The 16215-nt window shown below is 35.3% G+C and overlaps 1 protein-coding gene across 2 annotated transcripts; it reads left to right on the forward strand.

Moving 5' to 3' along the window:
- Positions 1 to 5341: 5341 nt before the first annotated feature.
- LOC121238459 (serine/threonine-protein kinase Nek5-like) lies at positions 5342 to 14148 on the forward strand. 2 transcript variants are annotated; one of them, XM_041135315.1, is made up of 15 exons: positions 5342 to 5884; positions 5993 to 6059; positions 6181 to 6246; positions 6361 to 6407; positions 6511 to 6556; positions 6681 to 6761; positions 6845 to 6887; positions 6993 to 7042; positions 7799 to 7880; positions 7960 to 8009; positions 8732 to 8805; positions 10035 to 10086; positions 10205 to 10858; positions 10943 to 12445; positions 13984 to 14148. In XM_041135315.1, exons 1-14 carry the CDS (start codon positions 5799 to 5801, stop codon positions 12428 to 12430), a joined length of 2886 nt encoding a protein of 961 aa, XP_040991249.1. In that variant the 5' UTR covers positions 5342 to 5798; the 3' UTR covers positions 12431 to 12445; positions 13984 to 14148. The 2 variants fall into 2 exon arrangements, with proteins under 2 accessions (XP_040991249.1, XP_040991248.1); XM_041135314.1 differs by lacking the exon at positions 13984 to 14148 and adding an exon at positions 13091 to 13413.
- Positions 14149 to 16215: the final 2067 nt, after the last annotated feature.

Genomic DNA, 16215 nt, shown 5'->3' on the forward strand with positions numbered 1-16215 from the left:
CAATTACAGGCTTACCTCATGATCTATAATTATATATATTCGACTGTCCTTGCAGCGAGGAGAAACCAAACAATTGAAGAGTCCCTTCATTCCTAGTAATATCAAATCTAAGGAAGGATTCAACAAAACCATCATGGATGCTGTTAGAACGAGACTTGTTACCAACAATCTTTATATCCCACTTGATCTAAGAGTGATCGATGTAAGTGCCACATTTTTTATCTATAATGGGATCAAAGTAAGATAAGAGTGTCATAAATATATATAATCATGACATTTCCCCTCACAATTCATTCTGTCGTAAAATTAAATTGCGATTTGTATCGATTTATTTGTGGCAAATTAAAGTCTTGTTTGAATACAGAAACAGTTTCATCTCATCACATCTCATCATTACAATTTTTTTAAATTTTCACATAAAATATAATAAACAATTCAACTTTTTCAAATTTTAAAATAATAATAATATTAAAAAATAATATTCATTTTATTCAACTTTTATTTAAAACTATCTCATCTCATTATTTCACTATCCAAACTGAGCCAAAACTCACCATAAAAACTATTTTTTTTTCCAACAAAAATAACTACGTCGTGAATTATGGTATGTAATCATCAGTAGTACTGATTTCTCTTTCTTTCCTAACTTCAAAATTCATAATACAAATGCGTCACTGTACATTGTCAGATCAAGAACTATAAGCTAGTTCTAAGTGCAAGTTTCTTAATTTTGTTGGATAATTATATATAGTTTAAAAAAGCATAAGAACTAGTACGGTACTTTAGCACTTAATCTTGTTAAGGAATTTGACTAAAAATAGATCAAAGACCCAAGTCATTTTAGAAATAACCACCAGTACCTACTTTTGTACAGACCAACTACTTTTTACGTCGATTATATAAAATAATAAGTTGGATGTTGTTGTTGTCACGCTGACAAATCACATTTTATCTCACGGCCCATTAAAACGCATTTAAACGTGTGGTTCGTACCGAAGGCGATCGAGCTCCTACCTTTAATTTCCTTCCCTTCTTCACCAATTCCCAACCTAACTTTCTCCATGGAGAGAGAATTTGTTTGGTCTCCTAGAAAATGGGTTCAGGACAATTAATTAAGCTCGATCTCAACCCTCGCTTCAATGTAGCTCTTTGTCACATGCATGGTATTTTCACGACCGAAGAAGAATAGGAAGTCTAGGACTGTAATTGAATTGAGCTGATATTTGACTTGTCGAGCTCGGTTCGATTCAAAATATCCAAGCTCGAACTCGAGATTTGTTTTTATTCTTTGTTCGAGCTCGATTCGATAATCTAAACTTTCAACTCAAATTCAAACTTGATCTCGTCCTACAAACGAGTTCGAGTCAAGCCGAGCTCGAGATTGAACTCGAATTGGTTATTTTTTATTTTTTGAATAAGATTTAATAATTAATAAAACAAATAAATAAATAAATAAATAAAAGATCTAATATTAAATTTATACAACTAATAAATAGAAACTCTATTTAATTGTAAAATTTTAAAAAATTTATAAATGATTAATGTCTAACTAGTTGATATTTATCCAAAATAACAATATATTATATGCTTATATATATTATTAATACATACATTGAATATGATAGCATATATCTATTTCATATATAGTTTTCACATACTAGTATATGAAATTATTAAATTTTATCTACTAATTAGTATACAAATTATAAAATATACCTATAAAGTATATTCACTATATAGACATAAGTAATTATATTACATATTATATATTTAATTATAAAAGTGGTATGCTTATATTATTAGGTAATACATATATATATGCGTACATACATAAATATATGTATATATTTATTAATATATGAATGAAATTTAATTGAGTCGAGTTGACGAGTAGATTAGAGCATAAACGAGGGGACCTTAACGAGCTTTAGTGGAATCGAGTCGAGTTTTGTCGGGTATGTGTCATTTATAAATCGAGCGGGTATCTAATTTCATGAACGAATTTTTTTTTTTTTTCACAAGTTGAGTTCTATTCAAATCTAACCAAACGAATATCGAGCGAGTTATTAAACAGACCGGTTCCTTTACGGTTACAAAAAAGCCAAAGAGAGATAATAAAGAATAAGCCTCCTTTTTGTAGCCTTCTTCTTGCCCATATGTTCTTAATTAGGTTTAAATACTTTGTTTTGCATTTAATACGTACTTTCTTAGGTTCATAGGTTCAACCCTCCTAGCTTTTTGTACACTCCCCGGCCTTTTCGGCCACTTAATACTAAAATAATTAGACGCAATAACCATAAAATAAACAAGTATATGGTGTATTTAGATATAAAAACATGAATATGGTTGAAAATGTATGTTTCTAGTTAATCATCTCATATAATTTATGATTTGAGTAAAATTGTATTTATAAGTACGTAGATTCATTTTCCAATTACCAATTATATATATGCATGGATCCTTAATTGATTTATTAATTTCTCTCATATATAATTTATGAGAAAAGATATTTACAATCGTGAATTGTACAAACATCGCGTAATCACTTTAAAAAAATGAATAAAATATGAAATCTACATAAAAAAATTAATTTTTTAATTATAAACTTTATTTTTTTTCAAAACGATTAAATAATATTTATGCACTTCACAATTATATGTAGAATTAATTTTAATCTATTTATATTTCAGGGATTAAAATCTCATAACAGTTCATGCAATTCGAACTCAAAGATCGATCTCGTATAATATGAGACTTGATCAAACAGAATACATCATGCAGGCCGTCTTGTAATAAATACTTCAATTTTCTCTTTAAGCTTTTATATTTATACTTTTTTGTTTATAAGAATTTTGTCTCTCTTTCATTCGAAAACTTTAGAGATTCCCTCAAGGAGGTGATTATATATTAAGGGCATGTTTGACAAATATGAGTTTCCAAAATTCTTAAAATTTTTTGTAACTTTATTTTTAAATATCACTTAAATATAAATGTTTTAGAATTTTAAATTTTTAACATTTTTATCTAATCATTACTCAGACACAAAAATAATACTATTGTTACAAACAACTTCAAAATAAAACAAAAAAAAAATAATGAAATTTTTACAAAATTTAAAACAAAAATAATATTAAAAAATTACATCCCAACAATTTTTTAATTTTATCTATACATTTTCACAAACTCTAATATAATAATTACTTTAAAATATATTTTTATCAATTTTTTTTCTCTTATTTCAAAATTAATAAAAATATTTTTACTAAAATTATTTAATTAATACTATTCAATACCCTTAACCATATAATTTTTTAAGAAAAACTTTAATCCTTGAAAAATGTTAGCTGGGCTGCAGAACAACTTATCATTATCTGAACATGTCAAGTAGGCTTAATGGGGTCCACACAAGTGCACTGCTACAGTCTATTCCCCAGATGTATGCGTCGTTTTCCGTACTTCCATGTGCCCAAGTTAGCGTGAGTCGAGTAGAGAACAATCCAGTGGCGCTGGAGTGAGAAAAGCCAGCTAGACCAATCAGGATTGCCAGCGTGGCATTATTGGAGGATCTTTTTTAATTAGATTTTGTCCAGCTTATGCAACACATTTTAAGAAATTTTTTTTTAACAATTTTCGTTTATTAAAATAATTTTAAAAAATATATTAATTGATATAATTAAGAATGATTTTTTTAATTAATTGTACAGGTGGTATGATACGTGTTTGATTCTCCTCTTCTTATGACTAGGTTGAAGGAAAGTTCACTCTCTAATTTTTTTTTTTTTTCTCTTTTTCTTTGAAACCCAACACTCCCTAATCCATATTATTTTGTGGAGCTTACTACACCGAGACAGATGATATTAAAAAAAAACAAATAAAATGCACAATGCACGATTAGTTTAATGTATCGGTTCGATAAGCACTTTCCTTATGGAGAAGGAAGAGTCGCACCGGCTCAATCTTGCGACTTTGATGATTACAGTCATAGCATTGGCGGTGTATGGGCTCATTGGGTGCCGTTGACAATCAAGTTTTTCCGTTTAAAATGATAAACACATAATATTTTTCATAACATATTTCACAAGTATATCTTAAAATGAGGAGCATTATTATAAAATATTATATAAAAATAATATCATTTTATAAAAATATTCTCATTTTACATCTTGTATTGTGAAGAGTATTGTGTGTGTATCATTACTCATTTATCAAAATAGCCACCCATCAATTACCGTAATAGAATTTTTTGTATAGACCTAACATGTTAAGAATATAATATAAATTAAAATCTTTCTTTTTTATATTAGTTTAAATTTTTTAAACAAATTGTGATTTCACGTAATATGAGATTATGATTTTAAACTTTAATTCTATATTCTATTTCATTTAATTAAAAACTCCACGTATTAGGCTTAATCATTGAAGGAGAGTCACACGTAATGAGAGTGTTACGAATATAATATGAATAATCAAATCTATATTTTTCTATTAGCTTAACTTTTTTAAACAACTGTTGATATGAAACCACACCACTTCTCCATATATTTGTGTTTTAATTTTATACATCTTTGATTAAAAAATAAAAAAAAATCATAATGAAAGCTGGTATTATTTAAAAAAAAAAAAAAACCTTTACCGAGTAGTGCAAAAATCATTTAAATTTTAAACATGTATTTTATTTTAATTATTTAAAATGAATAATTAAACTTATTTATTTATTCGTTCATTACATGAAAAACCAATCACGTGATATCATGGGGGAAATGCAGTGCTGTATTGTGAGCAGTGCCTATCTGGCGCACGTTAGGATTGCTGGCAAGGAGTCCGCAAAGCACATGGTATTGTGAAGAAAAAACAAAAGAGGGGTGCTTGGGGGTGCCTTTTAATGCTCCCCGTATTATATGGATCACCTTATCTTTGTATGTGTACATTACGCTAATCATTGCTTCAAATTGTCATACTTATCGGTATGGGATCATGTCTCTTTCACTTTCTGTCATGCTCCAAATGAATGCAGCTTCCAGTAATCATAAAGATGCATAAGAAAAATGTCTTATAAAATTTATTTTAATACTGTAAGTAGAATTTCTATAGATAATAATACATAAAGATATTTTATAAAAATAAATTCATAAATTAATATAGTTTTATATAATATATTACATCTATTTTATAATAAAAATAATTTTACTGACTAAAAATAGTAAACCAGTTGAACAAAAATAGTTGAGTGATTAGTGGGTTTGTTTTTTTTTTTTTTTTGATAGGGAGAGATTAGTGGTTTTAACTACCGCTAACCATATTCTCTCTAAGAAAATGAAAAAGGAAATGAAACACATTAGATACTTTCTTATTTTATTGAGAGAGAGAGAGAGTAGGGTGAACAGCAAGGCCACATTGAAGCTGCAGTGTAATTGGTAGATTGATAGGTGTAGAAGCTGAAAAGATTCGAATCCACTGTTCTTCTTTCGAATCTTTTGATCCAAACAAAATCAACATGGTTCAGTTCAAGCAGAAGATTAGTTTATATATACCGGAATCCGAGCGATTGACCTGAGAGGTCTGGAGAACGAACGCATTGTCGGTGGCTTTTGTACATCCGGCCGTTCGTCGAGCAGGAATCAATTGCCTCTGGAAGTCCCCACACTGAAGCATTTGACGCTTTTTGCTTCCAATATGGTTTGGAAAGCTGTCGGAGGAAATTGATTGGTTGGAGCGACGATCGCCTTTTTTTTTTTTTTTGCTTTGTCCTTTTTTGGTTGATTTTCGGGGGCCATTCGTGGATTGGATTCTCTATTGGCATGGATCAGTACGAGATCATGGAGCAGATCGGTCGTGGCGCTTTTGGAGCCGCCATTCTCGTCCATCACAAGGCCGAGAAGAAGAAGTAATGCTGCTTCCTCTTGCTCAGTCACTTCCTCACTCTTATGTGAACATATGTGTGTACTCAGCATTTTCGTAGGGTGATTAGATTTTATGAATCTCTTTCTTTCAGGTATGTCTTGAAGAAGATCCGGCTGGCGAGGCAGACTGAGCGGTGCAGAAGATCTGCTCATCAGGAGGTAGCTCCAATTCTGATTCTCCTTTTGTTTGATTTTTTAGTACAAAGTTTTTATTATAAAATGTGCGTAGATGATTACTTATTTTTGTAATTTTTTTTCTTTTGGGAATTTGGAATCGTAGATGGCTCTAATTGCGCGCATCCAACATCCTTACATCGTCGAGTTTAAAGAGGCGTGGGTCGAGAAGGTGATGACTTTCTTTTTTGGCACACGTTTCTCGAATTCGTGATTGCTTGAACAACTTGTTGTACTTTTGCTGTATTCGTCCTCAATTTGAAATTCTACTTATTTGTAAATATAGGGTTGTTATGTTTGCATTGTAACCGGATATTGTGAAGGTGGAGACATGTGAGTCTTTCTTGCAATACTTGAAAAATTCAAGTTTGGAGCTTTGATTAATAATCATGTAAATACAAATTACTGACATTTTTATTGTTAAAACCTTTAACAGGGCCGAGTTGATGAAAAAGTCCAATGGCGTTTATTTTCCAGAGGAGGTATTCTATTTTTCTTTATAATATACATTTAAGAGACCTTTTTTTTTCCTTAATGCTCATATTGGAATTCAACGTCTTCAGCTTATGACTAATGATCATGCTGATAATTGTGAACATTGCTTAGAAACTCTGCAAGTGGTTCACACAACTACTACTGGCAGTCGAATATCTACATTCAAAATTCGTCCTACATCGGGATCTAAAAGTATGCATTCAAACTAGTCATTTTTCACTCCTCGTTGCTTATGAAAATTTTATAGCTAATTTTATCTTTTGATCTCTCGTCAGTGTTCCAACATCTTTCTAACCAAAGATCAGGAAGTTCGTCTTGGTTAGTTCATTTAAGTTCTGATTTAGTTGTAGTCAATTTTGCACTGATTTGGGACCTTTTTAATATATATACTGATCTTCCTTCTTCTTGTCTGGTTTTGTATAGGTGATTTTGGACTCGCCAAAACTCTGAAGGCAGATGACTTGGCCTCTTCGGTATGTGCTTCTGTGGAATTTCTTTTGTTTTATCATGCAAAAGATTGGATGGGAAACTGTATTTATTTTTTATGCCCATACCATGAAGATCAATAGCATACACTTTTTAAACAATTGTAGAAGTAAAATCATTCACTTATTTGTTTGTTTTGTACATTAGAAAAGCAATGTGAAAATTTTCAAGAGCCCACGTAGTAGCTAAAGCTTGGTCATAGCACTTTTCCTAGACTTTAGTTTGCTTAGTAATTCATTATCCTCATATATTTGCAAAACACTGTTTTTTTCCTCCTTTTTTTTTCTGTCCCGTACTAATAAAATTCTGATTTGAATAAATTTTTATAACTTGAATTGCTCACATGCTAGATGGCACTCTAAAATTTTATAGGTTGATAAATAACAAGGAAAAATTATAAATGATTTCAATTTTTTTCCCAAACTGTGGTTAGAAAATAAAGTTTTTAAGCTCATTTTCAAAGTTATTGTTAATGTTAAAAACTTTAAAAGCGCCTCCTAAAGACTGCTGAAAATTTCTGCATGGTAACTTGTGGCCTCTCCTATTGAACTCTCTCATACATAGCTGCCCATTTCATACACTTGCAATAAAGTCTGGTGCAATGCTTATCCTGCATATTCAAAGTTATTTACCTCTTATATGTTAGCATGGGTGAACAACATAATATTCAAGGAAAGTAAAGGAATTTATACTGTTTGTATTTTCACTGTGACATAATAAATGTTACGTGTTTTCTTGTGCAGGTAGTTGGAACTCCCAATTACATGTGTCCTGAACTGCTTGCAGATATTCCTTATGGATTTAAATCTGATATTTGGTCTTTAGGTATGTGTTTTTATATCCTATACCCATAACGCTTGCATCTCTATTTTGTGTATGGCATAAATGGTTCATCATTGACCAGGGTGCTGCATGTATGAGATGGCTGCTCATCGTCCCGCTTTCAAAGCATTTGTAAGTCTTATGACTTGAAATCAATCCTTACGTTTCAATAACGAGGTCCATCTGGATATTGTACTTAAACTTTACAAGATCTTATCGTATGATTTGTATTTATGTGTCACCAGTTGTAGTTCAAGTGCAATTGTTTTTTTGGGAAAGTAAAAGAGGCATATTGCTACTTTTAATTTTGTTTTCTCTGCTTGTAAATTGCTTTTCTTTCTGCAATACATAGAAAGTGCCATTAAAATAGTTTTTTTTTTTTTTTTAAGTATAAGTGTTCTAGAATGAGTCAAATGACAAGTTGGAAACCAAGATTCTAAAGCCATCATAACCACTATGATGACATATTTCCAGTTTTTGTCTCCCCCCCCCCCGGGGGGTTTTCTTAAATGTAGTGTTGAAAGCTTTTAAAGAAGCAAGTTGCAAACCATCTGATCTGCTCTTGACTGGGATGATGTATAGATCAGGTCTTTTTATATTTTTCAATAGAGCAGTGCTTTAGGTTATGAACTGTTCTGCCTTCATGCACTTCACATGTACAAAAATATATCAATTTGGAAGTGCTTAATGGCGCAACTTCTGATCTTATATACTTTTCACTCATTGTAAATGCCTTTTGAAACTAGTTATCCTTGATTTCTTGTGCTATCTCAAACGGTTGGAGTTTCAAAACTTCACTTGATTGTAGTTGTGGTTATAGTTGTTTGATGTTGGCATTATAAATCTGATTTCAGGATATGGCAGGATTAATTAGCAAGATAAATCGTTCCTCTATTGGTCCTCTGCCTTCCTGCTATTCTCCATCTTTGTAAGTTTCAATAAACCATTGTTATGCTTATTATGATTGAATTTGAAGACATACTACATCTTCCTAAATTACACAATTGTTGCCAATTCTTCACGTGGGGCTGTGCTTTGCTTAGACTATTGCATTTTAACTGGGTAGTGACTTGGCTGTTTCTCTACCACTCTATTCCTTCAGGCACCTTCATTGGAGGCTAGATTTAATTTATACATACAACTATTTGTTCCATCATATATGGAAGTGTTATGCATGTCATGTTGCCATTTATAATTTTCTTAAGGAAAAGAAGCTTACCACAATTCTGCTGCTGTACCATGTGCCTTTTAAAATTAATTCTTTGTTGTTTTTGGCCTTCTGGTTTTTTGTGAGTTGATGTGTTTGAGGCATTCAATATACTGTCCAAAATTAATATTTTGCCCCCCGTTCATTGCTTGTCTTATACATATTCTGGTTTTTAGCAAATAGAATAATTCTTGCACAGAGCTTGAACTTTTGGCGTTAGTCTAATATATAGAATGGCATGCTCATGGTACAGAAAGTTTTATGTTAAGAATGAAAGTATGTTTTCGGGGTTGGCCAACTATGCAAGGACAAGTGATGGGCAATGGGCACATAATAGAAGCAAGTGAGTAGGTATCAAGGGTGTTGGTTTATCGTAAGAGGCTTACTCCAATATTTTTTGGTAGATGGAAGGTTATAAGTTTGAGTCTCCTAGTGTACTTTGCTAAGGAGATGAGACTCTTGCCAGCTATCTTTACCCACCAGTTTAGTATCATTTTGCCCTCGGTGGTGTTGAGGTCAGGTTATGGTTCAAGCCATCTTGAAGGAGCACTGCTGTTCTTTGCTGCTAGGTCCCTTTTGAGGTGCTCCCTGATGAATGGGTGCTACTGTGGTCATACCAAGGTTGAGGGTACCAACCTCCAGTCTCTCCCCACCTCCTTGCCCTTTTCATGAAAAAAACAAAATATCCTGGAGAAAGAGAGAGAGAGAATGACAGAGCCACGAGTCTTTGGCATTGATGGTTAAAGGTAAAAGCTCTCCAACGAGAGAGATGAGATAGGGCTATCTATGAGTGTTGAGAGATTGTTTAACATGCCTTGAGAAGAAATCTTGAAACTTGACTAACGAATTTTTACTTCTTGGGTTATGCTCAACTTCATGTACTTCATTACATGCTATCAAAATATTGGATGCTGGAAAGCATTATAAACAGTGTCTTACATTGCACACAGGAAAACACTTATCAAAGGCATGCTACGGAAAAACCCGGAGCATCGGCCTAGTGTAAGTATCTCTACTGTATTCACTTATCAAAAAAGTATCTCTACTATAATCATTGTGCCTTTGAAAAGGTTTTTTGCAAGAAGTACTTCATCTTACATTTTGGGTTTGTACTGGTCAGGCATCCGAGATTCTGAAGCACCCATATTTGCAGCCTTATGTAGATCAATATCGTCCACCATTCAGTCCTCCAACAGGATGTTCCCCAGACAAGCCTTTTTCAACCACTCGTAATTCTCGAGGAAATATGGCTGAAAGCCAAAACAGCACTAGTTCTAGCAGTGACAAAGATAGTTTGCTGTCAAGTGAAAAGAATATTCCAGTGACAGTCTCAAACAGTAATAGCAAAGGCACTGACACCGAATTGGCTTCTACTGATGATGAAGATGGCTCTGAGAAGCTTCTGCTTAGCGAAGAAGAAAATCGGCTCCACATGTGCACAGTCAAAATGGGTGAGCAAGAGATGATGAAACCCCTTCATCATGAACATGTATCTAGTATTGAATCAAGGCAGCCAAAAACCATTAAAAATATAATGATGGCTTTAAAAGAAGGGAAAGTTAGAGAAAATAGTTCTCCAATGAGGGGCAATCGAATAAAGGCTGGGGCTGCACTGGCCCAAAGAACCAACACTGAAGCATTTCCTAAAGTGCCCAGACCTAGTGCCGTTGCTCTTGGTTTCAAGGCTAATGCAGATACACCTCCTGTTGCACCTGGAAAGGCATCCTTTGATCCTGCAAAGCGGATTCAGGGATCAGATCCCTTAAAGCATCAGGTACAACTGTAATTCATATTATCTGTTTTAGTTTCAGTCCATGTATGGAACTAATCGCTGATAGATGATGATCTTTTTCTGCAGTTGCCTGTAATCGAGTCCTCACCTAAAACTAAACCCAAACATGATGTGACTCCTCCATCTGGTCCTGTAAAACAGGCTGTTGAAGATGGACCTAATGCCAAGCCAAGGCAAAGAACCCCACCTAATGTGGTGAGACGATCACCATTTCCAGCACGGATGAAGCAAGTGGGGCATGATGTTCCAAATGCAGCGAGCAGTATTGTCAAGTTTGGTCCAAGTGAGATTCACCATGAAGCTGAAAAGACTCCTCTTCAAGTGCCTAACAGTTGCCTAACACATGTTTCTAGGCAGATCATTCAAGAGCCTCAGAAGGCTCAAGAAAGAGGTTCAAAAGGAATGCAAACAGAGAGTAGCAATTCTGTCTCATCTTCAATGTCAATTCAAGGATCTGAGGCTTGTGATGAATCCACTGCACCATTTATTGAAATGGAAGGACGGATACTTCTTGATAATAAGAGTATCACTCATACCCAAAGTATTAAATCAAATACAACCAACAGCTCATCTGCTACCCAGTTGCATTCCAAGATGTCTGGGGAAACCCATGGATGTGATACTACACCCGTGACATCTTTGGTCCAAACCTTGGAGATCCCAGATGTTAAAAATACCATTGTTGTCAACAAGCAAATGAGTTCAAATGCATTTCAAGAACTCCCAGCCCCAAGTTCTGAACAAATCTTTGTTTGCAGAGATGATACCCCCTTAAGCAGGCCGAGTAGTAGGCCTGACACATCGGTACAATCAAACCTTATATGTGCATCCAGTGGTGATGACAAGTTCACTGTGAGGGAACATTTATCATCAGTTGCAGATACTACCCCTTCCATTGCGTCTCCCATATCCTCAGGCCAAAAGATTTTGCATCCAGATAAAGGAATCATTTTGCCAAATCCAACAATTGAAAAACCAGGTGCCACCCATCTTTCCCCAGCATTTGATGATGTTATACATGTCATACGGCATAGTAGTTTCCGTGTTGGGAGTGAACAGCCCATATTGGAAACTGTAGATATGGGGGTTCAGAATGTGGACGTTGGTAAGCTTATAAACGGAGTAAGAGATGAAATGGAGACAAGAAACACGAACTCTTCTGCAAATATTAAATCATCAAGTGGCTCTGAAACGTTGAGTTTAAAATCAAATGTTTCTGATCAATCAAGTCTCAAGGAAGCAGATATGAGAGTTCCTGACCCTGCTGTTCCAAAATCTGATATCGCAGAGCCAACAAAGCCCAACCTTCCCGTGACCGAAGAGGAACCACCAACAAAGGAAATTTTGGATGTCAAATCTTTTAGGCAGAGAGCAGAGGCACTTGAAGGGCTACTTGAGTTGTCTGCAGATTTGCTCCAGCAAAGTAGATTGGAGGAGCTTGCAGTTGTTTTGAAGCCTTTCGGGAAAGACAAGGTCTCTCCGAGGGAGACAGCTATTTGGTTAGCAAAAAGTCTTAAAGGAATGATGATTGAAGACATTGGGCGGAGTTCATGAATTATAATATCCAAGGTAAGTTGCTCTGATTTGATTTATTTGTAAGTACTCTAGTAGTTAGTGTTAGCCATTTACATATTCAAGCTCGGTTTTAATTTTAAAAAGAACAACCAGGCTTTTTTTTTTTTTTTTTTTTTTTTCTTTTCTTTCTAATCTCATTATGTGATTCTTTCAATGCCTGCTGTTGTTGTACATAGTGACCATACAAGTTAATAACACTCTTCTGCCAAATATATGGTAAACTCAAGTGTTTAGTGCTATTTTTTCTCAAGCTGCTCTTATTCTTGTTCATAGTTGATAAGACATGATCAGTGATTGGAGATAATAGAGACTTGAACAGCAAATGCGTATGTGATTTAGAAACCAATTATAGGATAAGAGTCAAGACAGCTTTATTCTGGTTAAGATTGAAGGCAGCCTTATTCTGCAATGCCAAACTCTCCTTGATGCCTTCACACACCAGATCTCTAGCTCTTGAGAACATATTTTTATAAACTAACTGAGATGGAATCTGCATTTATGTTATGCATATCAAATCTGTTTAAGCTTTAAGGACCCTGGGTATATATTTACTGAAATGAAACTAGAGCATTCTTGTTTCTTGCAAAGGGTTGGAAATCTCATAAGAACAAAATTTTATAGAGCTTTACTCCTTGCCAAGGTGCATGCATGTGGGTCCAATCGAATGGTGTAAACTCTCACTTGGATTTTGTTTCACCATGGGGGAAAACCAACGTGCTGGGTGTTGCGCGCCACTTTTGATGGCCATCTGGGGTGGAGTCGCTTGGATGGCGCTGCTGACGGTTGGCAGTGCAACCACTCTCAGTGTTATGTGTGGGTCGTGTTGATATTGTTTTACATTTAGGTAAAATAAAAATACTGTTTAAAAAAATTGGGCACTTTTAGTGTTTTAGGGATTTTGATCTGATTTCAATGAAAATATCATGTGGTGTTATCAAACGAAAAAGAGGAATAGACATTTACGTCCATTTCTACCACATGATACGCGATTACGCTCACTTCGCGTGCTAAATATACTGCGCGTTTGCAAAAATATTTCAAACAAACTTTCTACTATGCATTCAGGAACATGGATTAACAATGTTTCATCCTACAGCTTTGCCTTTCTCAAATGTTATCACATTTTGAAAACAGAGTACCATCTCTTTGAGAAAATTAACAAACGACACCATCACCTGCATCTACCTTAAGCTGCCACAGGTAGCTTAGGCAACCTAGTCTTATGGAGTTGTCGACAACATCCCCATATACCCCTCCATTGCCATTACATCACCGCCATTCCTTTCCACCATCATCCATTGAGTGAGCTTGTTTCTGGTATTTTTATTGATCATATTCAGCTCTGTCCTCGTTGCATTGCTTTTCTTCAAACCTCAATTTCCCCATTTTAGAGTTGGCTCCCTGAGTTTCTCTCCAACTTCACCCCTTCTGACTCAAACATAATGGAAAACTTTGACATCCAAGTGTTCATCTGAAAACCCAAATAGAAAATTAACTTGTACTTTGACGATTTCTATGTCTGTGTCTTACAGGAGAACTTCTCTTAAGACTTCGATGAAACCTCCTTCTATTGGGAGGATGAATCAAACGAGCTTGATTGTCGAGCTAAAATCAAATTCTTGTTCTTTTGTGGAGAAGGAGCACTTGAAGGACTTGGGTGTGAATTTAAGCATCGATGCTTCAATTGCGGTATCAAAGATAGAAGGAAAAGAAAATAAAAAATAGCATTGTTTATTCATTATAGTTATCTCGTAATTCGTTTCTTATCTTTTACTCATAACTCTAGGTGTAGATATATTTTGAAAATAATTGAGAGAAGAATGAAGCTAATCAAATGAGAGAATAAAACAAGCAATACTAATAATAAGGGTCTTCCTAAAAAGCGATTTTCATCCATGTTGAACTGGCTAAGTCCACCATTGTAAAGTGTATGTATCTTGAACATTCTTATGTGACACTACCACTTCCCTTTAACTCTTTATTTGTTAACTACAAACTACTTCACCGCTTTACAAGTTCATCCAATTATTTGAGGATCATGAAATCACCATGTTAAAGACAAAAATCGCACAACAGGTCTGAAGGGAGGAAAGAATTATCTCTGGTCCATGATGATGGTTTGGGTGTCGATAAGGTGTTCTTCATGTTCATCCATGAAATAATAAATAAATAAGCAAATAAAAATAAATAGAGAGGCACAAATATTTATATAGTTCGGTATAAAAACCTGCGTCCACAGGATGTTTTGGGAGGGGGGTAAAATACACTATAATGAGCAATTTACAATATCTCATGGTCTCACGTATCTCTCAATACAATAGAATAATTTAGGGTTTCGGGAGGTTGAAGATGATGTCTCCCTTGAGAGAAGATCGTTTAAAGTCACTGTGTGGTAGAATCTGTGCATAGAGAAGTCATCGAGAGCCCCCTCTCTTTATAGAGATCTTCTCCTTTTATAGAGGTTTATTTCCTTCCTCAGAGTGACTGAGTCCTACTTTCCTTATGATGCCCTTTCCTTTTAGAAATCTAAGTCAACTTCTTTCGGTTTATCTCTCTCTTGCCTTATCTCTTTCTCTTATTATTAGCGATACGTTTTCAATAGGTTGGACCCAATCAACTTTATCCCAATAGTTGCCCACAATTCTTAAAGTCGATTTGCTCAACAAGAAGGCCTTGAATCTTCAAATCAATAATCTACAAAACAATAAACTTCAAAAAATTGTCTTCCCTGATTTTCTATTTGTTTGTGTAAGAGGTGAAGAACTCCAAGCCCAGAGCTCAGCTTGGAGAAATAGGCGGGATACAGACTCGACCGCGTTAGGTGCCAACACGGAGCTTGGCTTGGAGAGATGGGCGAGAGATGGACTTGACCGCATTAGGTGCGAGCATTGAGTTCATTTTGGAGTTTGTTTGTATGAACATTTGTCTGACCAATTGCATGAGATTGTTTATTGTTAGCAAAGAGTGCATATTTCCATGATTTTTTTTGCTATTTGTTTGTAGTAGTGGATTGTTTTCCCCTAGATTCGATTTTCTGTTGGCATTTCCATTTTGGAGTTTAAGGTTAGAGTTTGTTTGCTATAACCCGCACTTAGTGGTCAAGGAGCTCGTTGACCCCCTGGGTCCATCTCAGGCAGTTGACGAGCCCGTCGACTCGTTTCTGAAGGTAACCCGTGCGAGGCAGTTGTAGAGCTTGGAGGCTCATTCCCATAGGTAACCCACTAGCGGCAGTTGTGGCGAGTGGAGACACTTGGCTTTTATGTTTAGGCGGGAGTTTGCCTCGATTGTGTTTAAGGGACGAGTGGAGACACTCAGCTTTGTCTTTAACGGGAGGTTGCCTTGACCACGTAAAAATGGCAAGGATGGAAACACTTAACTAAGTTGTTTCCTCTTTTTTGCCAGGGGCAAGTGGAGGCACTCGACTTTGTGTTTAGCGGGAGGCTGCCTCGACCGCGTTAAAGGGGTGAGTGGAGATACTCGACTTTGAGAACTAAGCAGGAGATGGACTGGACTACGCTAGGTGCAAGCGCGGAGCATCGGATTATGGGTTCAAGCTCGGAGCATCAACTTATGGGTGCGAGCACAAAGCATCGACTTATGGGTGCGAACGTGGAGTATGGACTTTGGCGGGAGATGGACTCATGCCTTATGGTGGGTCGGGAGATCGGACCCGACCGCATTGCTGTTGCGGGAGGCAGGACTCGATCCCATTGATGTGTCGGGAGGTTGACTCGACCACTCTGCTGTGGCGGGAGGCCGGACTT

The sequence above is a fragment of the Juglans microcarpa x Juglans regia genome, chromosome 7D (assembly GCF_004785595.1).
Source record: "Juglans microcarpa x Juglans regia isolate MS1-56 chromosome 7D, Jm3101_v1.0, whole genome shotgun sequence".
Lineage (NCBI taxonomy): Eukaryota > Viridiplantae > Streptophyta > Magnoliopsida > Fagales > Juglandaceae > Juglans > Juglans microcarpa x Juglans regia.

Bases quoted from the DNA above. Each gene is read 5' to 3' on its own strand.
- LOC121238459 (XM_041135315.1), top strand. From the start codon at position 5,799: ATGGATCAGTACGAGATCATGGAGCAGATCGGTCGTGGCGCTTTTGGA. The intron at 6,762-6,844 runs GTATGCATTCAA...ATCTCTCGTCAG, and splicing joins TCCTACATCGGGATCTAAAA to TGTTCCAACATCTTTCTAAC. The intron at 10,087-10,204 runs GTAAGTATCTCT...TGTACTGGTCAG, and splicing joins ACCCGGAGCATCGGCCTAGT to GCATCCGAGATTCTGAAGCA.